Genomic DNA, 25,190 nt, shown 5'->3' on the forward strand with positions numbered 1-25,190 from the left:
CCCTGGGATCATGACCTGAGCTGAAGGCAGATGCTTAACCGACTGAGCCACCCAGGCGCCCTAACTTTTAAGTTTTAAGTGTATATTTTTCTGTATATAAAAAACTTAAGATACGTGAAAAATAAAAAATTCAGGTCTCAAACCACTGGAAGATCTGAAGGATATTTCATTTCAGTAAGTTAATACTTATGCTGCAACTCATTCTTTTACTGAAGGTACAGTTGAAATACAGTGTTTTATTAGTTTCAGGTGTACAACACCTGAACAACAAGTCTACACATGACTCAGTGCTCACCATAGTAAGTGTACTTACCACCCATCACCACACTAGGTTTTTATAGTATTATTGACTATATTCCCTATGCTGTACTTTTCATCCTCGTGACTTATTTATTTTATAACTGGAAGTTTGTATTTCTTACTCCCCTTCACCTATTTTGCCCCTCCTCCCAATCCCCTCTCCTCTGGCAACCACAACTTTGTGCTATTTATGATCCTATATGTTTTTTTGTTCATTTGCTTTGTCTTCTGGTTTCCACATATGAGTGAAATCATGGCATTTGTCTTTCTCTGCCTGACTTATTTCACTTAGCACAATACCCTGTAGGTCCAACCCTGTTGTTGAAAATGGCAAAATCCCCTTCTTTTTTTCTGAAACTCATTTTAAGCAAGTTGTACACCACTAAGTCACAGGCTGTTATGCCATGATGGGGGGGGGGAAAGTAATTCCAAACAACAAAAAACAGAAATACTTAATTCCTATCGCACAGAAATCAAGAGTTAAGGAGTACTAGGAAGGCACACGTCATAGATTTGCTTGACTCTGTACCTGGATGAATTAGCAATCAACCTGTCAAGCCCCATCATTTTATAGATGAAGAAAAGGAGGACAGAGCATGATTTGCCCAGAGTCAGGCTGTTCATTAATGACAAACTTAATTCCCAGTCCAAATTCTTCCCACTAAACACATACCTTACATTTTGGGAGTTCAAAAAAACATGAGTCAAAAATTGATCAGTTTTGAATGATAGTAAAATAAATATTTCCTAAACATTTATATAAATGTTACATTAACAGCACATAAACATAATAATTTAAGTTTTTAAATGAACAACAGTGAAAATCCAAGCTTTCAGGGGCGCCTGGTGGCTCAGTCGGTTAGGCATCTGCCTTCGGCTCAGGTCATGATCCCAGGGTCCTGGGATCGAGCCCCGCATCGGGCTCCCTGCTCAGAGGAGAGCCTGCTTCTCCCTCTCCCACTCCCCCTGCTTGTGTTCCCTCTCTCGCTGTGTCTGTCAAATAAATAAATAAAATCTTTAAAAAAAAAAGAAAATCCAAACTTTCAAACATCAAAAACTTTCAAATTCATACTTGATTATGTTTACTTTTATTTGCTCCTTGAAACTCAGCCTAAATTCAAGACTATGAAATAATGAGACTTTTCTCGGCACTGTGCCAGGCAGAAAGTTCTGCAAGAAGCTGTAACTTGTGTTTTGGCAAACTGCTGACGATAGGATATGACCTTAAACTCCCATGTTAGCTCTCACAACTGGGGTTTTATCATTCATGTTACCTTAAACCAGAACTTCTAAATTGCCCACATGTGCAATAAAGACACATTATTATTTGTTTTGTACATTTCAAAAGAGTCCAGAGGTGAAGAACAACTGTCTGTAGCAACTTGATTGTAACAGGGTAACACCCACACAAAACTGCGTATCACACCACACAAAAGCACATATCCATTATACAAGGATTTGATAAGGTGAATGGACTTGCTGAATCTACTCTGGGATAAAGCACCAGATCTATATAATAATGTTCCACTGGCGTTTAAACACTGAATTTAGGTGACTTTTATAACTACCTCTCATTAACATTCTTTTTCCTACAAAAGCAAAAACAACACAGAATAAAGCCTCATCCACTTTTCAATTTAGAAAAAAAAAAGAGACAATTCAATGACTGAACATACCTTAAAGAAGCAACATAAATCATAGAGAGAATTTCGAGGACCCAAAAAGCCCCAGGCGAGGACAGGGCTGATCTGCTCACAAATGGCATAAAAATGGGCAAAAAATCCATCTGGGATCTGTTGGGAAGTAAAGGAGAATTGAGTTATTTTTACCTTCTTGAATTAGCTATCTCTAGCAGAGAAACTTAAATTGCTATCCATCATATGATCAGCTCTTTTTGAGGACAGACCAAGAGTTAATGATGAGCCGGCCTACTAAGGAAGTGAATAAGCTTATAAGTAACTTTTAGAGTCACAGAATGTTTTACATAATTTTCATATCCTAGCCAACAGTTTCAAATGTGCTGAGGAACACTATTTCTTAAGGCATTTTCACCTCATAAAAATACTTCATAAAACGTAATCATACCAGTGTTACAACCAAGCAATAACAAGAATGCTATGATGCTCCTTAGCAGCATGGTTTTTAGGATGAATGAGATTACTATGGTTTCAGCTATTAAACAGTTCCATTCAATCACTTAATTAAATTACCTGAAAAAGACCAAAATGATTTTTAAATGACTAAGCACAAAAATATGCTTGTTAGAACCCTAATTTTTAGTTGAGGAACCAGATATTATTGAAGCATTTAATTGTGTAATTACTACCTCTTCTTGTGCAATAATAATACATATAATTCTAATTCAGGAACCTCTCTAAGTTTACTAATAACTTTCTGAATTTCCCTTGTTAAATAACATCCTGTGGGATTTGTCATACAGCATCAACTGGGGATAACTATGCCTTAAGATTCTGTCTCCTGGAGGGGTTATTTTCTATTTTATAGGCCCCAAAACATCTTCTAAACCTCCATTTAAAAAATATATATACTCTAGCAGCAATTACATTTAATGAGTACTCATTATATTCCAGATGATGTGCTAGGTTCTATTTAATCTAATAAAACATTCCTGAAAAATAGGTCATGTTAACATTGTAGAAAGTGATACATCAGAGGAGTTAAGTAACCTGTCCTAAGTCACCCAGAGCTAACCAGTGAAGGCCAGAAAGTTATGAAGGATGCACTGAAGTTATTATTTAGTCTGAGAGGTTCTGCATATATTAAAATTCTAAATCGCATAGACTCTAACTGTAGTAGAAGTTCAGACAGGTAGAACATGAGCATGAGCTGACAGAAGAGACAGGCTTCCCCAAGTAATAACACGAGCTGAACTCAACAAGAGGTAAGATATATTTAAATACAGAGGAAAGAGTACAGCATTCCAGGTCCAGAAAATAGTTCCCCAAGAGGTGAGATATATAGGTAATCTGTGGATATGGAGAGAAGACTAGTCTAAGGTATAAGATTTATGCTAAGAAGACATACAGTTATATATGTTATCATGATTATTATGGAAACTACTACTTATTAAGCTCATTTTTATATTTACTTTTCATTTTATGTTTAAATGAAGCTGGTTGATATTATCTTATTTCATTCTTACACCAAGCCTATGAGGCAGGCACCAATTTCACCTGCAAATAGGAGAACTGGAGGTGAACTGATAGGAACTTGCCCGAGGTCATAATAGCTAGTTTAAGAATCAAGCCCAAGTCTACAAGTCTGCTCCCTAGCCCCAAACCAGTGGTTCCCAGATGTTAAGAGTTTTAGAATCCTGATTTGGAAAGCTTGTTTAAAACACAAGGTCTCTGGAATCTTTTTTTTTTTTTTAAATGTTTATTGAATGATAGAGTACAAAGCTCCCAAAGAGGGAGGGGACCTGAGAGAGATGCCCTCTGGAATCATTTTAAACAACAATTATTCACATACATGGTCCCCAGAATTATCTTAAAAATTCTATCAGAGCCATTTCTAACCCTAAACCCTCTCTCACATAGTAGAAATCCCATGCATGCCTCAATTTTCTCTACTGAGAACTATACAGAATGTTAAGGAAGAGGAAGAAGGAATTCAAAACAGGGGAAGCCAACCCAGTATCAATAAGTCACTCTTCCAGCTCGAGGGACAGTCCCTATGAGCTGCCATCCCCACTTGAGAACTGACTCTGCAGTTTCTTTGACAGGAGCCTCATATTACCCAAAAAAGAAGTCGAAGGCATAATGAAGTTTACCTTCATCTGTTGCCTTTTCTGTTTCAGCACTGACCAACAACTTGAAGCCACAGCCTAAATATATACAGAGAAAAAGCAAGACTTACATTTATGACTATATAAACTTTGCATTAGGAGTGATTTTTATTAGAAATTCATAGGTTTATGGGTTTAAAGTGTTCAAAACATTTTAACCAGTCCCGGTTCCTTCTATTGTTTGTGAATAAATAATGAAAAGGTATTTTGTTTTTATAAATTTTAAATTAAATACAAAGCCACTGAAGGAAAAAGGCTGAGCTCTGGCACCAAGAAACTTGGTTACCTATAATTCAACTCTCAGTTCTCCAGTTCTGTTCCAACGGGAAAAGAGTGAAAATATGTGTATACAGATACACATACACAACGGCTGTTTTATGCATAATAATGAAGACAACACAGTATTTTTTTTTTTCTTCAAGAACAGTACTGCTGGAAATAGTTGTGGGTAGAGCGAACGGTTATTCCAATAAAGAACTAAGAAATACAACCTTAATGATAGGGACTAAAATACCCAAGTGGATCTTAAGGAAATCTGGCATGGCCCAACTTTGATCAAGGTCACTTTACCAAATCAGTTAAGAAATGGGAGAACATGTAACTTTTATGGTTAAAACATATTTTGAGTGAAAAGTGGATTTATTAAAAATGCTTTAAAATTTAATATCAGAAATTTCCAAAATAATTGTGAAATAGGCAGCTGGAACATTTTTTTAAAGGCATTCTAATTGCAGCATGAATATCTATTTTACCTACTTCCTTCCAAGTACATACTTAAAGCACAACAAAAAAACAATGTCAAATAGAGATCTGAGTACAAAAAAAAACCCAGAAACTGAAAACATTCAAAGTATAGGATAGAGTTTAAACCTGTTTTATTTTTACATATGCCTATTTCTTTTACTCCCTTTTTTAATTTTTAAAAAATTTATTTTTAAGTACTCAATACACTCAACGTGAGGCTTGAACTCACAACCTTGAGATCAAGAGCTGCACTGTCTACCGACTGAGTCAGTGAGGCACCCCTTCCTCCCCTAATTTTTGATAGTATTTGGGAATATAAATCTCCATATCTTCCTCTAAAAAAATACATACTGTCTTTTTACAACTGCTGTATTTTAGGTTAGTCACAGAGACAGTTCAGTTACATTTTTGGTTAGGCCTGATCTGGTCTGAAGCCTGAGTTTGAGACCTGAAGAAACATTAGTCCTCCAGGTAGGCGCAGGGACAGACAGAAGAGCCAAAGGGAATTTCATCTGAAGATGTTGTGTATCATACACATCTGATCCCAGTATCAAAGACTGAGCCGTTTCCACACTAGTCATTGTATAGGCAGATATATAAGTAAATCTTATTGATCTTCCCAGCTCTGACCATTTCTCATCGAATTTAAATGGTTGAGAAAAAGGTAAACCACCACTTACAGTTTCTTTGAAGGAGGAGTTTAGCCAGCGGTTATTTACTACATTCTGTATGGATGTGGGTGGGTTTTCTAAATCTTCAAAGGAATCCATTAATATAAAATCCAGAACAACATCATAAAAATTTAGATTTTTCACCTGCATTAAATTATAAGTTAAAACACAAATTATTGTTACGTAGGGCTGAAATAAAGTCTGAACCAAGGCTTCATGCTTTATAACAGCAGGGTGTTTATAGTTGACTCAGATTATATCCCTGACGAAAAAAGGGGAAGAAGAGAGACAAATATGAAAACAACTCACCACCAGAAACTGTAATTCACGTAACAGCCATTCCTTCCTAGATCCCTTAATCTCTCCTTCACTGCATTCTAGGAGTCCTTTGTCTATGCTTTGCTTATGGTATCCACCATGCTCCATCTGCTTTGTTCTATAGCTCCTGGGATATCTGCTTATCTTCCCCACCACATCATGAGCCTCTTGCTCCTTCATTCAGTCATGCATATCATGCTGTCTTACATGCTGTACCAGGTGCTCAGACTTCCATGGCAACCAAGTAAGATGCTTAGAATTTAGTGGGAAAACAGATAGCAACAAATAACGCCACAAATGCACAATTATAAACTGTGATAAACCCAGTAAAGGAAAAAGGACATGGGAATATGAGAGCTTATGATGGAGATTCTAATCTAGACTAGATGTCAGAGAGGGCTTTCTTTTTTTTAAAGATTTTATTTATTTATTTGACAGAGAGACACAGCGAGAGAGGAACACAAGCAGGGGGAGTGGGAGAGGGAGCAGCAGGGAGCCCGATGCGGGGCTTGATCCCAGGACCCTGGGATCATGACCCGAGCCGAAGGCAGACGTTTAATGAATGAGCCACCCAGGCACCCCAGAGAGGGCTTTCTTTAGGGAGTGAGGCATCCCAGGTACAGGAAATACCTGTCAAAGTGTTTCAGGTAAGAAGGAACACAGTGGTGTTGAGTTGAAGAAAACGATCGAAAGTGCACTGTAGCCTCTATAGCAAAGGGCACGGGGCAAGTGGCTGGAGACAAGGAGGAAGGGCTAGGTCCACGTGCATAATTTTGGATTTTATCCAATATTTTGGAGGGGCAGTGGTAGAGGGGAGATGGATGATCAGATTTGCATTTTTTAAAGACTGTTTGGCAGCAGTGTAGAGATTGGAATGGAGAGGAGAGAGGGTGACTGGGTAGAGGGTTGAGTAGCCAGGGAATCTGGCAATGCAAAGACGCTGAGGCAGTCCAGGGAGAAAGAGTAGTTACTCAGGCTCAGCGATGCTGGCAGGATTAGAGAGAAGATGAAGAAACTAAAAAGACTGACAAAACTCAGACATAAATACGATATGGTAGGCAAGGACCAGGAGGTGTAAAGGATGAGTCCCAGGTTTCTGGCCTGCACAACTGAATGGATACCAATCCCTCCACCAAGTGAGGGAACACCAACAAAAGAAAGATTATGTCTCTCTGTCTTTGTACCGACTATTTTCTCTGCCTAGAAAGCCTTTCAGCCCTTGCAAATTCATTCTTTAAGCTTCTGTTACAACAAAATGTTCCAGCCTCATTATGTATTTCTCCTATCCCAGTGCTGAAATCAGCCATTTTTCCAAGGAGTCCTAGGTTCCTTTTAGTGAACAGTGGTACTTAGAAGCCTACCTCTGTGTGCTAGGAGTAATTTTTTTTTGAGGTGTTGCTGCTCCCAGACTCTTAGTGAACAGAACTAGGAAGTATTCATATGCTTCTAAATATGCAAACCTTTATATTTATTTCCACATCTTTACACACACACACACACACACACACACACAAACTACAAATTCACAGGGACAGCTCCCACTCCAATCTTAGCTTTTTATATCTTCCTTCCCTGAGAGTGCAAAACCTGGCTCCCATTATTCTCAATATATTTGATTATTTGTTTAATCCTGTGTAGCCAATCCCCCACTCCTCCCTCTAAGCTGTCTGCTGTCCCACTCAAAACCATCCCTGCCCAGGCCACCACTCACCCTCCTAGGGCCTTCTTGCTGATGAAAGGAGGGAAGGAGGGAGGGAGGGAGGGAGGGAGGAAGGAATGAAGGAAGGAAGGGCTTAAACAACTGTTTTACCCAAAAGTATAAAGACTGTGTTGTTATTGTTTATGACTGTGATAACCACTACCGCATAATTGGTTTTACTGTCATTTAACAAGGACAAGGAAACAGTGGCCTCAGATTATCTAAATATTATACGTACATAATTAAGGGGAATGAATATACAAAAAATTGAAACTTACTCCTCTAGCAGCAAGTTCCATTTCAGTACTATCCCAGTGATCAGTTTGCTCTAAAAAATAGATCATTTCATCAAAAACATCTTCAAACTTCTTTGGATTCTGCAGAAGAAAACACACTTTAATCCTAAACTCAACTTTATAACAAGACCCAAGCCTACAAAGTAAATGAGTTACTTTTCAAGTATGTTTGTTAGATCTTTATTCTATTAAGTAACTGAATTAAAATACATTTTCAAGGTATGTCATATTCACTTGGTTTAATATTTTGTTGTTTCAACATTAGTAAAATGTTGTAAGCAAACTGCTTACTAATCAAATATGTTTGCCTATCTAGGTCAGTCCTTCAGATGAAAACTTGGTTACAGCAGATACTTTGTGATGCTTTTGATGCAGTTCTATTCCTCTTGGAGGAACTCTAGGTGAAATCACTGGGTTTAATCTGTCATGGGAAGGTCAAGAAAGCAACGTAAGATTTGCACCGGGAATTACAAGTAGTTAATATCACCTTACATTTATTTTGCACTTTAAAAAAATTTTGCTTTCCCACTTATCATTTAATTAATGATCATAAGAACCCTCTGACATAGTGTATCATAAATATAATTCTATTATACAAATGAGGTAATTGAGGTTCAAAAGGATTGGGTCAGAAAACCAGGTGTTCAAATGGCTCAAGTGAACATAAAGGAAGGCCTGTTTTACTTGATTTTTTTCTCAACATCTGGACAGACCTTACATAAAGGGAAGTTGTTCCTTACAGTCTTAATGAAGTTCTTATGATTGCTCTGCCCCATTCAGTCCCATGAATAAGAGTAAGAGGCAGCTCAATTTGTATTTCCAGATTTCTGAGATCTACACTATTTCCTGGAACCTCACTGAGCAGGATTTGAGGGAGGTAAGTGAAGAGGTATTAGGAAATAATAGTGGTGGTTACAGGATCAGATCTAATGATAATCCCCATACAACATTCACAGACTTTACAGCAAGCTGGGAATAACATATGAGCAACAACTTGATCAAAATAGTGTAGACTTCATACATAGAAACTAAATCAACCCAAGTAGAAGTCAATGCTCTTTAGGTAATTTTTTTTTAAAGATTTATTTATTTATTTGACAGAGAGAGACACAGCGAGAGAGGGAACACAAGCAGGGGGAGTGGGGGAGGGAGAAGCAGGCTTCCTGCTGAGCGGGGAGCCTGATGTGGGGCTCGATGTGGGGCTCGATCGCAGGACCCTGGGATCATGACCTGAGCCGAAGGCAGGCGCTTAACAACTGAGCCACCCAGGCGCCCCTAGGTAATTTATTTTTAATATGTGAACCTTTGCAATGATCTACAAAAACTTTTTCTTCTATTAAAAATTCAATGTATTGTAATGTATGGTAATCTCCAGCAATCAACAGTAAAAAACTTGCCAACAAAACAAGTTTACCTTTCGTGCTTTCACAATTAATGCTGATAAAATTTTCCTTCCACTCTCAGCAAGGAATATCCTGTTGGCTGTTTCTGAAAGTATTACCTGAAAAAATATCCAACCCCAAAGAAAAAAGAAACCTAAAATTAATCTGAATGGACATCTGACTCTATAGCACATCTACACATAAACGACCCTAATACAGTCAATGCATTGCGTGTGGCCCTATGTCCGCAGGTAGACCACAGAGAAAAGTTGTAATTTACTAAGGTTTTAAAAAGAGCTCTTGAAACCTATAATCATAAAAGATTAAAGGGAAGTAAATATGAATTAAATTCTGTTCAATTTAATATTAGAAAATCCAAAATAAATGTTATATAGTCCCTAAAATGTAGAAAAATAAAGATAACTTTTTTGTTAAGTGATCTTATTTCATTTTAGGAAATCAATGATTTTCCAAGTGATTCAAATACAAAACAATCTAGAAAGCATACTAATTGATAATAAGCGGATTTTTATTTTAAGCAGCCATTTCCAGCATCAGAACACCCTGTTTAACAAAGTGTGGTGGACCTGGGAAGCCATGACAGAGGACAAAGACAAATGAAGGAACTAGCAGGCAGGAAAAATAAACTTAGTAGATTTTATACTTGCCATTAAAAATAAGGATAATAAGAGCAAAGAGCTGTCCTGTTTATATTCAGCTGGACTCTATAGCATGAGGGTGGGGATGAGTGGCTAGGTGAAGTCACTTAATGTTAAAAAAAAAAATACCTGAAAAGCCTGTCGAATACAGTGAAGTTTGGCAAGAAAATCACTGTCTCCTAGGCACTCCAACATTTCAGTTCTATGTAATAAACAGGGAAGACAACTGTTAAACTGCATTCAAGATCAAGCCCACTACAAATTTGGACTCAAATAAGGCTTAACCTCAGGACCTTAATATAAAACACATGTCTTTTCAATAATGACAAAAATGTAAAAAAATTTTTGAGCCTAAAAGACACTTCCCCCATTTTCATAAACATCTTTAATAAATATTACACCAACATAGCAACAGCACCTTAATATTTTTCATAAACAAAAGCATAACTGAAATGGTACCTAAGCACTCTTGAGTAAATTTTCCCTTCTTCAACTAAATGCATGGCTTCTTCATAAAAAGGGCAGTGGCAGAGAGACTCTAGACTGTAAGCATGTCGTCCTTCTCTGTGTTCTGCAAGCTAAGAATACAGTGGGTTACAACAGATTACACTGATATAAGAAGAAAAACTTAGAAAATAGGATCTTGCTAACATCAAAACATACTCAATTTGATTAAACCATAAAAATCATTCCATAAGATTTTACAGCTACTGAGCTCTAACTTCACTTTATTTCAAAATTCAGTTGTAAAAATGAGTAAAACTTTGTAACAAGCTTTTGAATTCAACAGCTTAAATCCATAGGATACACAGAAAAGCAGTATCTTATAGTTCAGTAAGAATAACTGAAGATGAAGCATTGCGGGGGAAAAAAAGGGAAGGATTTTATCATCCAACGAATGCTTCAAAGTATTAGAACTCACAATTGCAAATGGAGTAAAACTTCCTACAAAAATACTGCAATCTCAGTTTGGCCAATTCTAAGGAATTTTTTCTCATAGCCAGCTCTGACTAACCTTTGTATAACTGAAAAATACTCATGCACCTCTGGCTAGCATAACAACGCTACAGATGAAATTCCAGTCTTCTGACAATTCATTAAAAAATAACAACTGCAAACGCTATAGAGTAGCCAGCTAAGCAAGAAAGCTTTGGAGTGATTTTTATTTTTCAATACCAGATGATCCATTTAAATAGCACGCTGTAGGGGTTTTTGTTTTTTTTGTTAAGATTTTTTTAAAATTTTTAAGTAATCATTGCACTCAATGTGGGGCTTGAACTCACAATCCCAAAATCAAGAGTTGCATGCTCTACCAACTCAGCCAGCCAGGTGCCCCTGCATTTTTTTTTTTTTAAGATTTTATTTATTTGAGAGAGAGAGAGAGAGTACCTGTGTGCATGTGCACACATGCACACTAGCATGCTGGCATGCAAGCTGGAAGTAGGATGGGGAGGGAGCTGGCACAGAGGGGGAGCGAGAGGGACAAGAAGACTCAGCACTGAGTGTGAGCCCGATGCAGGGCTCAGTCTTAGGACCTGGAGATCATGATCTGAGCCGAAATCAAGAGTTGGACGCTGAACCAACTGAGCCACCCAGGTGCCCCTGTTTTTTCTGTGGGGTTTTTTGGTTTATTTTTAATAAACATTTTTTAAAATTTAAATTCAATTAATTAACATATAACGTATTACTGGTTTCAGAGGTACAGGTCTGTGGTTCATCAATCTTTTACAATTCACAGCGCTCACCATAGCACATACCCTCCCCAATGTCTATCACCCAGCCACCCCATCCCTCCCACCCCCCACCACTCCAGCAACCCTCAGTTTGTTTCCTGTGATTAAGAGTCTCTTACGGTTTGTCTCCCTCTCTGGTTTCATCTTGTTTCATTTTTTCCTCTCTTCCCCTATGATCCTCTGCCTTGTTTCTTAAATTCCACATATCAGGGAGATCATATAATTGTCTTTCTCTGACTGACTTATTTCGCTTAGAGTAATACCCTCTTCGTTCCATCCACACCATTGCAAATGGCAAGACTTCATTTTTTTGATGGCTGAGTAATATCTTCTTTTTTTTTAAATAGCTTTATTGAGATATAATTCACATACTATAAAATTCATCCTTTTAAGCATACAATTCAGGGTTTTTTTTTTAAGCATATTCACAGGGTTTTGCAATTAGCACCAACTTTTAGTTCCAGAATATTTGTACCACTCCAACAGGAACTCCCTTACCCATCATCAGTCATCCCCATTTCCCCTTCTCTCTAGCCCCTGGAAACTAATCTATTCTCAGTCTCTGGAGTTTCCTACTTTGGAAACTTCATGTTTACAAACAGTATGTGGCCTTTTGTGTCTGGTTTCTTTCACTTAGCATAGTGTTTTTAAGGTTCATCTATGATGTAGCTGGTATCAGTACTTCATTCTTTTTTATGGCCGAATTGTATAGATATACCACTTCCTTTTTTTATCTATTCCTCAACCTCATTTAGGTTGTTTCCACTTTTGATTATCATGAATAAGGCTGCTTTGAACATTTGTGTAAAAGTTTTTAATATTTTCAATTCTCTTGAGTATACACCTAAAAGAGGAAGGGTCAGATGGTTACTCTATGTTTAACATTTTTTTCTTAATTTTTGTCTTGAGAGGGAGAGAGAGAGAGAGAGAATCTTAAGCAGGGTGTGGATTCCGACATGGGGCTCGATCTCCCAACCCTGAGATCATGACCTGAGCCAAAATCAAGAGCTGATAAGCCACCCAAGAGCCCCACTGCCAAACTATTTGGCAGAGAGGCTATACCATGCTCCACTCCCACTAGTGATGTACAATGATTTAGATTTTTTTCACACCCTCACCAATAATTATTATATTTTTAAAAGACTTTTTATTTATTTGAGAGAGAGAGAGCACAAGCATACAAGTGCACAAGCAGGGGGCAGGGTAGAGGGAGAAGCAGACTCCCTGCTGAACAAGGAGCTGAAGGGGCTTAATCCCAGGACCCTGAGATCATCACATGAGCTAAAGGCAGACACTTAATGGACTGAGCTGCCCAGGCGCCCCTATTATTATCCATTCTTTACATTATAGCCACTCTATAATTAAAAACATCTTTCATCTCCTTACTGGCCTCTATTTATCTTCTTTGGAGAAATGCTTATTCAAATCCTTTGCCCATTTTTTTTTTTAAAGATTTTATTTATTTATTTGACAGACAGAAACACAGTGAGAGAGGGAACATAAGCAGGGGGAGTGGGAGAGGGAGAAGCAGACTTCCCACAGAGCAGGGAGCCCGATGCGGGGCTTGATCCCAGGACCCTGGGATCATGACCAGAGCCGAAGGCAAGACGCTTAACAACTGAGCCACCCAGCCTTTGCCCATTTTTAAATTGGGTTATTTGTCCATTTACTGTTGAGTTATAACCATTCATTATATATTCTGGATATGTGTCTTTATAAGACACATGATTTACAAATATTTCTCCCAATCTGCTGTTTTTTCACTTTCTTGTTGGTGTCCTTTGAACCACAAAAGTTTTTACTTTTGATAAATTCCAATTAATCATTTTCCCCCCACTTTTCTGCCTTAACTTTTACTCCCTGCTCATGCAGAACATCAAGGTCATCCAGAGGTGAGGAGTCAGGGACGTCTATAGTCTTTCCTGGACATATGTACAATCCTGCACATGCCTGTGCCCTTCTAGATTCCCAGGAATATGTTGGAACTTTTCAAAGCTCCCTGTTAAAATCTCATTGCCCAATTTTTCCTTTTAAGTTTTTTGGTCAGCCTCTTATTAGCCCTCACTGGTATCACCACCTCAGGTAGCTACAATGTTAAACAACTGCCACTGATTGTTTTCAACAAAGGCCACAGCGATAGGACTTTCCTTTGGAGCAAGCTCTAAATCAGATCAAATAAAGATTAAGTCCTGAGAATGGAACTTTGCAGGGAGCTGCCATATAGGTCAAAATATAATTTTGTGAAACTCCAAAATCATTAAGTTTCTTTTAGTGGTTGTCAGGCCTGGTTTTTGCAGTTTCCACAGTTGTGAGATTTTTGGTTTTCAAGCCTATGGAAGAGAGGGGGATGGGAACAGATCAAGTTAAAAATCCATAAAGTTCACTGTTGTTAGGGAGATTCAACCATTTTTCTTGAAATAAAAAGCCCCTTGAATTTCTGAAATATCTTTCATTAACATTCAGAGTTCTTAAAATTTTGACTTTGACAATTCTTGCCAGTGTTTTCATTGCTTTTATGGAGGAGATTTTTGGAGACTGTTACTCTATCATTCTAGAAGTATTTCTCCATGCTGTGGTTTTGACACTTCATATGCACCCAGTGCTGTGCTAAATGCGTTAACTTGGTAATTTGATTTAATCTTTAAAACAATTCATAAAGTAGGTACTGTTATTATCCACATTTTACAGATAAAGAAACAGAGATTCATATTAGCAGGAACTTGCCCCAAGTCCCACAACCAAATGTTGTGACCACAACCAACTTAAACCCAGGCATTTATTCCAGAGCTTATACTCTTAAATATCAAATTACACTCCCCCATCAGCCTTCTCCAAAAACCCAAGGAGAAAGAAGTTTAAGCATCAGCAATATTTAAGATAGTATAAATATGGCTATTAGGTCAGAGGCAAAAAAAAAAAGGTAAACAGAAATGACAATATCTGATATTATATATTCTCTGCTTTAATATTTCCCCCATATTTTAAGGAAAACATATTATGCTAAAGGCAATGTGCTTCTGAGGTTAAAAAAAATGAATACATTTTAAAATAACTTAGAAATTCTTTAGATATTAAATAGTTTAAAGTTTTGTACCACTATCAACACAAATAGGATTTATGTTCACATGCTAGTAGGGAAAAATCTTAAGGAGGAAAGTGGGACTCCAATTAAACTTTCTACGTAAAATAATTTATATTAATAAGAAATGAATAAATCCAACAATGAGAGATTCCAGAGTCAAGCCTGTTATTTATTGGAATACCTTGCTTATTGCTGGTTTCACTGAAGCAATCATTTAAATAAGTCTCTCTTTTTTAAAGAATTATTTATTTGAAAGAGAGAGAGAGAGAGAGACAGCATACACATGCATGTGTGCCTGTGTGTGTGTGTGTGGTGGGGGGGAGTAGAGAGAAAGAATCTTGAAGCAGATTCCCCGCTGAGTGCAGAGCAGAGCCTGATGGCGGGAGGTAGGGGGCTCGATCCCACAACCCATGAGATCATTACCTGAGCCAAAACCAAGAGCTGGATGCTCAACTGACTGAACCACCCAGGTGCGCCCAAATAAGTCTTTTAAAATAAGTTACAGGGCACCTGGGTGGCTCAGTCATTAAGTGTCTACCTTCGGCTCAGGTCATGATCCCAGGACCCTGGGATCGAGCCCCGCATCGGACTCCCTGCTCTGTGGGAAGCCTGTTTCTCCCTCCCCCATTCCCCCTGCTTGTGTTCCCTCTCTTGCTGTGTCTCTCTCTGTCAAATAAATAAATAAAATCTTTTAAAAAAAAAATTATCTGGGGAAGCAATGGACTCTTGAGTTCAGCTCAGGTCATGATCGTGAGTGGTGGGTTTAAGTCCCACGTTGGACTTTGCACTGGGTGTGAAGCCTGCTTGGGATTCTCTCTCTCCCTCTGCCCCCCACCCCACCCCACTCTCCCGCTCAAAAAAGAAAAAAGTTACCCGGCTTGCTGGGGAGAGTAAGTCGGCTAGGGTGAGGAATGGGCTTCCCAGAATAAGGCCTTTTTCATTCTGTATGGAGGTACATCCTGCCTACTAGGCTATTTCCAGACCATTATCCTAAAGAAAAGCCTACCAATCAACAGACCTCAAAGAAGTAAACGGAGTCCAGTTAGTCCTCCTGTTCATGGGAAAGACAAACATTATAAAACACTGCAAACCCACACAATCTATCTAAGAATATCAATCCAGTCACCAATTAAGCTTTCAAATTTGAGAAGAAAACCATCAGTACAAGAATGAAAGCCCAAGATAGACAAAATTGACCCCAGAGGAAGGAAGACAATTCAGGAAACAGAAATATGAAATGGCAGATACAGCTCTCCCTTTTCAGATTATTATTATTCTAAATATTTTTCCTTGTCATTTTGCATATTATAATTAGTGTATTATTTTGGATTGCTATCAACAAGTGCTATCAAGTCAGAGAGGTGGGTATTAAAAAGCTTTTCAAGGGGCACCTGGGTGGCTCAATTGGTTGAGTGCCAGACTCTTGCTTTCTGCTACGGTCATGATCTCAGGGTCATGGGATCAAGCCCTACATCTGGCTCCAAGCTCAGTGGGGAGTCTGCTTGAGATTCTCTCTCTCTTCCTCTGCCCCTCCCCCACCCCGTGCTCTCACACTTGCTCTCTCTCAAATAAATATTGTAAAAAAACAAAAAAATTAAATTTTTTTTAAAAATTAAAGAAAATAAAAAGATCTTCAAGCTTCCATTTAGTGTATAAGTAGAAGTATCTGGATTATAAGAAATAAAATTTTCTCTCATTTTTTTTTTTTTTAGAGGGGGAGAGAATCTCAAGCAGACTCCATACCCAGTACAGAGACCAATGGGGGCCAATCTCATGACCCTGAGATCATGACCTGAGCCTAAATCAAGAGTCCAACACTTAGGCCTGGGTGGCTCAGTTGGTTAAGTGTCTGCTTTCAGCTCAGATCATGGTATTGGGGTCCTGGGATTGAACCCACACCAGGCTCCCTGCTCTGCTTCCTCTTTTCCCTCCGCCCCTCTCCCTAGCTCATGCATGCACACTCTCTCTCTCTCTCTCTCTCAAATAAGACACTTAACAAACTGAGCCACCCAGGTGCTCCTCAAATTTTCTCTTTAAAGAGCACTCTAGGGGCGCCTGGGTGGCTCAGTTGGCTAAGTGACTGCCTTCGGCTCAGGTCATAATCCTGGAGTCCTGGGATCGAGTCCCGCGTTGGGTTCCCTGCTCAGTAGGGAGTCTGCTTCTCCCTCTGACCCTCCCCCCTTCATGTGCTCTCTCTCTCTCACTCAAATAAATAAAATAAAATCTTTAAAAAAAAAATAAAGAGCACTCTACAATTTATATATTAAACACATATACATGCTGCAGAGTGTTAATTCTAAGAAAAACTGAATCCACAGCTAAAAATTACTCTTTGCAGTATTAGTTTCTACCTATTAAATGACAATCTCCTTAACAGATGGGAGAGCTAGAAGCACTCAGTGCAGCAGTATCCTAACATAAAAAAGATCTTTCAGAACTTGAAAACATTATGCTAAGCGAAAGAACATCAAACCAAAAGGTCACATATTGTCTGATTCTATTTATATGAAATGTCCAGAATAGGCAAATCCACAGAGACAGAGGTAGATCAGTACTTGCCAAGGGCGGGGGGTAGGAGAGAACAGGGTGTGATTACTAAAAGGTGGGGGTTTCTTTTTGGGGTGATAAAAAAATGTTCTGGAAGTAGAAAGTGTTACTGGTAGCACAACTCTGTGAGTACACTAAAATCCACATAAGTGTACACTTTTTTAAAAAAGATTTTTATTTATTTATTTGACAGAGCGAGACACAGTGAGAGGGGGAGTGGGAGAGGGAGAAGCAGGCTTCCCGCAGAACAGGGAGCCTGATGCGGGGCTCGATCCCTGGGATCATGACCTGAGCTGAAGGCAGACACTTAACAACTGAACCACCCAGGCGCCTCTGAAGTGTACACTTTTAAAACGTGAATTTTATAGCATGTGGGCTATTTCTCAGTAAAGCTATTATTTAAAAAAAGACTTTTCAGAGAAAGAAAGCTGTAGTTCCAAACCAATGTTTGGCAAAGCTTATATAGGAAAATCTTGTTAATCACTTTCACAAATCACTGACCTAGCTTAGAAAAAAGCCTATGCCAGGATTTCCTTAATCTAAATAGGCAAAAAATCTTTCTGGTAATTCTGAGTAAATCTTTCAAATCTTCACAAACTGTTTAACTTCCCAAGGAGTTCACATCTTATTTTCTTAATAACTTTCTTTGTTAAAATGGTTTTCCCTAATTTAAGTATCTGGCATATAATAAATGTAATTAAAAATAATTTAACAAACATTTCTTAGAAAAGAACTTATTTTGGAATATTCACATTCCAAGATCATACATTTATACCCTAGAAGCATTCCTAAGATGTTTCTCAAATATTGACCCCTTCTTGTGGTTTTAATGTATTTTGTTTTCCATAAGGATTCTTTTTATCAAACCTCTGTAACTTAAACAACAAAGTAAGTATAATGAACACTTGGCAAAATATTTTTTAAAAGTTGCATATTATAAGGAAACTGGACAAATTAGGTATAACATTCCTCACAGCAGAAAAATGCAAAGTGAGTAGCAATTCTCCTTATAAATCATCTAGGATATAAGTATCCACAGAACAGAAAGATAAAAAGTATTTGACAAAATAGAACATCCTTTTATGTTAAAAACTCTCAATAAATTTGGTATAGAAAAAATGTACCTCAATAAAGGCCATAGTTAGGGCACTTGGGTGGCTCAGTCATTAAGCGTCTGCCTTCGGCTCAGGTCATGATCCCAGGGTCCTGGGATCGAGTCCCACATCGGGCTCCCTGCTCAGCGGGAAGCCTGCTTCTCCCTCTCCCACTCCCCCTGCTTGTGTTCCTGCTCTCACTGTTTCTCTCTGTCAAATAAATAAATAAAATCTTAAAAAAAAAAAATAAAGGCCATAGTTAGTATCGTACTCAACAGTGAAAGACTGAAAGCTTTTCCCCTAAGACCAAGATAAGAGTGCCCACTCTTACCACTCCTATTCAACATAGCACTTAAGTTCTAGCCAGAGCAATCAGGCAAGGCAAAGAAAAAAAGGCATCCAAATTGGAAAGAAAAAAGTAAAATTGTTTCTGTCTGCACATGATATAATCCTATATAGAGAGAATCTTAAAAGACTACCAAAAAACTGTTAGAATATAAACAAATGTGGTAAAGTTGCAGGATACAAAAGCAATGTAAAAAAATTAGTTGCCTTTCTATACACTCACAATAATCAATCAGAAAGAGAAATTAAGAGGAACATGGCAGAGTAAGAAGATCCTAAGCTCATTTCATCCCAGGGATACAACTAAATAATACTCACATCAGTGTAAGTAACCCAAAAACTGACTGAAGACTGGCTGAACAAACTCTCCAAAGCTAAATGTAAAGAAGGAGCCACATCAAAGTGGGTAGGAAGAGCAGAGTTACAGTCAGGAGCTAAATGGACCCACAGGGCTGTTCATGAGAGGTAGGGACACCACAGTGCAGAGAGGGAAGAGAAAAAGACCCTTACACCAAGCACTCGAACCACCTGAACCTTCAGAGTAAGACAACCAGAGGCTTTGATCCAAATTTTACAAGTTCTTAACAATTGGTGGAGCTTAACACTTGGAACTTCAAAAATCAGCAGGCTTGGTTCTGTACGAGCCAGAGGAAGACAGAAAACTGAGTCCCCACTCTTAAAGAGGCACCACAACAAATAGCCCCACTGAGATACAGCATAGAAACAGCAATTTGAAAAATGCCTGGGATATATGGGAGGGAGATTTGTTTACTAATCTCAGAGCATGTGCTGGAGAGGCGGGGACCTTTGGGAGAATTCTCCAGGAACAAAGGAGCTGGCGAACACTATTTCCCTGCCCCACCACCCAGCCTAGATACACGGATACCTGCAGTAACCAGTGAAGCACTAATATTTGACAAATAACTTGCTAACAGTACACCCTGCCCTGGTGTTCTCCTGTAGACATACCCTCTCCTGCTAGGCTTTCATCCAAGTCTCCTCCCATAGCAGAACTGCACAAACCTTGCTAACACACCACTTCTGCCCCTGATTTCTCCTGTGGTCCTCTCCCCTTCAATACACACTTGAATGGAGCCCATCCAAAGTGATGTTCTAAGCCTGGCAAGCAGCCCTGACAGGGGCCAGCACGACTCCAAAGTGACTCCAGCCTTGGAAAGAAAAATAACTACACATAACAGTCCAAATGTGGCTCCAGCACAGTGGACTGGGGAAAGATAGCAGTGGACTGGGAACAGATTCCATGTCTGACTGCAGGACCTGCCCCAAAGTGAAAGCTTCTTGGGGAAAACACAGGGAAAGTACCCTGCAGTTCAGGGCTACTGCATCTCCAACATACACCTGCTCTGACTCAACTCAAGCCCAAGGTGGCCCCAAACTGGCCCATTAAAAACACAGGGACCATGAGAAACAAACTGAGGGTTCTAGAGGGGAGGGGAGTGGGGAGATTGGTTAGCCTGGTGATGGGTATTAAAGAGGGCACGTACTGAATGGAGCACTGGGTGTTATATGCAAACAATGAATCATGGAACACTACATCAAAAACTAATGATGTAATGTATGGTGATTAGCATAATAAAATAAAATTAAAAAAAAGAAAAACACAAGGACCATGCCCTGCCCACAACAGGCAAAGAGAACCACTTCAGACAACTGGACTGAAGGCAAAAGCGGCTCAGCCACAATAGCTGGGCACATGAAACACATAGAGACAACCCTGAAGCACCAGGGGACACTGCACTGTAGGACACTAGACCCCTTTTTCATGAGTCCACTATTTTTAAGGGCAGGAGATACAGCTGACTTAGACAAAGAAATATATGCAGAGAGTTAGACAAAATGAGGTCACAGAGGAATATGTCCCAAATGAAAGAACAAGACAAAATCACAGCAAGTGAGCTAAGTGAAAAGGAGATAAGTAATATGCCTGAAAGAGAATTTAAAGTAATGGCCATAAAGATACTCACTGGACTTGAGAAAGAATGGAGAATCTCACTGAGACCCTCAACAAAGAGACAGAAAACAAAACAAAACAAACACTCAAGAGATGAAGAACTCAATAACTGAAACTAAAAATACAGTAGATGGAATAAATACTAGACTAGAGGAAGCAGAAGAACAAATCAGTGACCTGGAAGATAGAATAATGGAAAGCCATCAAGCTGAAGAGGAGAGAGAAAAAATAATAATAATAAATGAAAATAGACAAAGGGAACTCAGCAACACCATCAAGCATAATAACATTTACATTATAAGGTTCCCAGAAGGAGAAAGAAAAAGGAGGTAGAAAATGTATCTGAAGAAATAGTAGCTGAAAACTTCCTGAATCTGGGGAAGGAAACAGACATCCAGATCCAGGAGACACAGAGAGCCCCCAATAAGATCTTCCCAAGGAGGCCCACACCAAGATATATAGTAATTAAAATGGCAAAGAGTAGAGATAAAGAGAGAATTTTTATTTTTTTATTTTTTATTTTTTTTTAAATGTATACTTTAATAAGCATATAAACAATTAGGTAAGCTTGTGGAGAAGCTGACCAAGATACATATATTAGGAGATACAATTGTCCATCTAAATTTTCTAGATTTTTTTTTTTTTGCAGAGTATTTATTCAAGTTATTTACTATATAATTTCTCATGTGCCATTTTGGAAGTCCTTTATTGTAAAGACTAGTCTTCTGTCTGATAACAAACAGCAGCCACACTGTCAGTGATTATTCTGGACCTCCACGTTGGATAAATTCAATTTCTTCTTGAGATACAAGTTTCCTTCTGAATTTCTGAGGTAATGTTTTTATTATTTCTGCAGTGTCTGGTGGACCCTGATGCACCCGCAAATCTGGGGATTTACTTCCCTTAGAATGCTGTGAAATTGAAGAAGAGTGAGACGGTAGTCCTGCTGATCTCAGAACTTCTGATATGTTAGGTTTAGGATTGTCTCTTCTGTCAGGGAACCTTATTAATGGAGTATGTGGCTTGACTACCTGAAAGACCCTGCTGGCAGACGCCATCTTACTGCCCATCATGACCCCAGGATGTGGCAGCAGTTTCCGGGGCGCTCCGAGATACAGAGAGAATTTTTAAAGCAGCGAAAGAAAATAAAACAGTTACATACAAGGGAAACCCCATAAGGCTATCAGCTGATTTTTCACCAGAAACTTTGCAGGCCAGAGGGAGTGCCATGATATATTTAAAGTGTTGAAAGAAAAAACAAAAAACAAAAACAAACCTGGAACAAAGAATTCTCTATCCAGTAAGGGTATCATTCAGAATTGAAGGAGATAAAGAGTTCCCAGACAAACAAAAGTTAAAAGAATTTGTAACCACTAATTCAACCATACAAGAAATGTTAAAAGGGACTCTTTGAGAGGAAAGACCATATGCAGGAATAAGAAAAGTAGGGAGCACAAAAACAGTAAAAATAAGTATGCTTATAAAATTCAATCAAGTGACTCACAAAATAAAAGGATATAACCTATGACACCCTATGCTTAAAATGCTGGGGGGGAGACAAGAATGGGTTCAAACTTTAGTGACCATCAACTTAATATAGACTACTCTATGCATAAGATGTGATTACAAAACTAACAGTAACCACAAATCAAAAACCGGTAATACACATGCAAAAAATACAGAGAATGGAATCCAAATATATCACTACATAAAACCAGCAATCTGTGAGAGAAAAGAGGAAGAGAAGAAAGGAACAGAGAAGAACTACAAAAACAACCATAAAATAACAAAATGGCAATAAGTACATACCTATCAATAATTACTTTGAATGTAAATGGACTAAACCCTCCAATCAAAAGATGCAGGGTGATAGGATGGATACAAAAGCAAGACCCAACTGTATGCTGCCTACGAGAGACTCATTTCAGACCAAAAGACACATTCAGATTGAAAGTGAATGGATGGAGGAGCTATTTATCATGCAAAGGGAAGTGGGGAAAAAAAGCCAGGCGAGCAATACTTCCATTGGACAAACTGACTTTTTTTTTTAAAAGTAAGTTCTATGCCCAAAGTCGGGCTTGAACTCATGACCCTGAAATCAAGAGTTATATGCTCTACCGAATGAGCCAGCCAGGCGCCCCAGACAAAATAGATTTTAAAAGAAATATTTATTTATTTTAGAGAGAGAGAGAGCATGAGCAGAAGGGGGAGAGGGAGAGAGAATCTCAAGTGGATTCTGTGCTGAGCATGGAGGCCGACAAGAGAGTTCAATCTCATGACCCTGAGATGAAGACCTGAGGTGAAACTAAGAGTCAGATGCTTAACCGATTGTGCCACTCAGGCACCCCGACAGAACAGACTTAAAAAAAAGACTGTTAGAAGAGAACAAGAAGGACACTATGTAATCATAAAGAGAACAATTCAATAAGAAGATAAAACAATAATAAATTTTTATGCACCCAACATGGGAGCACCCAGATACAAAAAGCAGCTAATAACAAACATAAATGAAATGATCGACAGTAATACAATAATAGTAGGGGACTTTAACACCCCACTTACATCAATGGATAGATCATCCAAAAAGAAAACAAGGAAACAGTGGCTTTCAATGACACATTGGAAAAGATGAATCTAACAGATATATTCAGAACCATCCTAAAACAGAATAGATATTCTTTTCAAGTACAAATGAACATTCTCCAGAATAGATCACATATTAGGTCACAAAGCAAGCCTCAACAAATTAAAAAAATCAAAGTCATAACATACATCTTTTCCAACCATAATGTTTTGAAACTAGAAATCAACAATAAGAAAAAATCCAGGAAAAAAAAAAAGAAAAAATCTAGAAATAACACACATACAGAGGTTAAGTAACATGATACTAAACAATGAATGGGTCAACTAAGAAATCAAAGATGAAATAAAAAAATATATGGAGACAAATGAAAATGAAAACAAAATGGTCCAAAATCTTTGGGATGAAGCAAAATCTGTTGTAAGAGGGAAATTTATAGCAATATAGGCATAACTCAAGAAGCAAGAAATATCTCAAATAACCTGACCTTACACCTACTGGAGCTATGAAAAGAAGAACAAAGTGCAACACCAGTAGAAGGAAGGAAATAATAAAGATTAGAACAAAAATAAATGAAATAGAAACTAAAAAAACAACAGAACAGATTAATGAAACCAGGAGCTGGCTCTTTTAAAAGATCAACAAAATGGATAAACCTTTAGCAAAACCCATAAAAAAAAAAAAAAAAAAAGACTCAAATAAAAGAAAGGAAAGAGGAGAAATGACAACCAACACCACAGAAATACAAAAGATTACAAGAGAATATTATGAAAAATTATATGCCAACAAATTGGACAACCTAAAAGATATGGATAAATTCCTAAAAACATATAACCTTCCAAAATTGAATCAAGAAGAAACAGAAAATTTGAACAGACCAATTACCAGCAATGACACTGAATCACTAATCAAAAAACTCCCAATCAACAAAAGGGTTAGGACCAGATGGCTTCAGTTGAATTCTATCAAACATTTGAAAGAAGAGGTAATACTTACTCTTCTCAAAATATTCCAAAAAAATAGAAGAGGAAGGAAAGCCTCCAAATTCATTTTATGAGGCTTACATTACCCTGATACCAAAACCAGATAGTCAATACAAAAAAGAGAACTACAGGTCAATATCTGTAATGAACATAGATGCAAAAATCCCCAACGTTTTTATTAGCAAACCGAATCCAACAATACCTTTAAAAAATCATTCACCATGATCAAGTTGGGTGTATTCCCAGGATGCAAGGGTGGCCCAATATTCACAAGTAAATCAACATGATACAATACATCAAAAAGAGAAAGGATAAAAACCATATGATCATTTCAATGGATACAGAAAAAGCTTTTGACAAATTAGAATATGGATTCATGATAAAAACCCTCAACAAAGTAAGTTTAGAGGGAAAATACCTCAACATAATTAAGACCATATATAATAGGTAACATCATACTCAAAGCTGAAAAACTGAGAGCTTTTTCCCTAAGATCAAGAACAAGACAAGGAGGGGCGGCTGGGTGGCTCAGTTGGTTAAACAACTGCCTTCAGCTCGGGTCATGATCCCAGGGTCTTGAGATCAAGCCCCGCATCGGGCTCCCTGCTCTGCGGGGAGCCTGCTTCTCCCTCTCCCTCTGCCTGTCACTCCCCCTGCTTGTGCTCTGTCAAATAAATAAAATCTTAAAAAAAAAAAAAGAACAAGACAAGGATGTCCACTTTCACCACCTTTGTTCAACATACTACTGCAAGTCCTAGCCATAGCAATCAGACAAGAAAAAGAAGTAAAAGGCATCCAAGTTGGTAAGGAAGAAGCAAAACTGTCACTATTTGCAAATGACATGATGCCATATATATATATATATATATATATGTATATATATATATATATATATCTCCACCAAAAAACCAGAACAGATAAATGAATTCAGAAGGGTCACAGGATACAAAATCAATACACAGAAACCTGTTGCATTTCT

The 25,190-nt window shown here is 38.1% G+C and overlaps 1 protein-coding gene and 1 pseudogene across 6 annotated transcripts in view; both read right to left on the minus strand.

The window, feature by feature from the left end:
* MIGA1 (mitoguardin 1) overlaps positions 1-25,190 on the minus strand; it is a 91,060-nt gene that overhangs the window by 6,512 nt on the left and 59,358 nt on the right. For 5 of the 6 annotated variants that reach the window (XR_012379405.1, XR_003208231.2, XM_025871934.2 and 2 more), the window contains exons 9-15: positions 10,334-10,452; positions 10,004-10,076; positions 9,248-9,334; positions 7,816-7,914; positions 5,530-5,664; positions 4,091-4,144; positions 1,977-2,093 (exon numbers count right to left, since the gene is read on the minus strand). Coding sequence is in view for 4 of the 6 variants with exons in the window: in XM_025871934.2 (XP_025727719.1) it covers positions 1,977-2,093; positions 4,091-4,144; positions 5,530-5,664; positions 7,816-7,914; positions 9,248-9,334; positions 10,004-10,076; positions 10,334-10,452 (684 nt within the window). In the remaining 2 variants the exon portion in view is untranslated. The remainder of the gene's footprint in view (positions 1-1,976; positions 2,094-4,090; positions 4,145-5,529; positions 5,665-7,815; positions 7,915-9,247; positions 9,335-10,003; positions 10,077-10,333; positions 10,453-25,190) is intronic. The other variant, XM_073896483.1, reaches the window with a different exon arrangement.
* LOC112824109 (alpha-ketoglutarate dehydrogenase component 4 pseudogene) lies at positions 21,158-21,749 on the minus strand (annotated as a pseudogene).

The sequence above is a fragment of the Callorhinus ursinus genome, unplaced genomic scaffold, assembly GCF_003265705.2.
Source record: "Callorhinus ursinus isolate GAN/ISIS: 27379988/994484 unplaced genomic scaffold, GSC_fseal_2.0 scaffold9, whole genome shotgun sequence".
Lineage (NCBI taxonomy): Eukaryota > Metazoa > Chordata > Mammalia > Carnivora > Otariidae > Callorhinus > Callorhinus ursinus.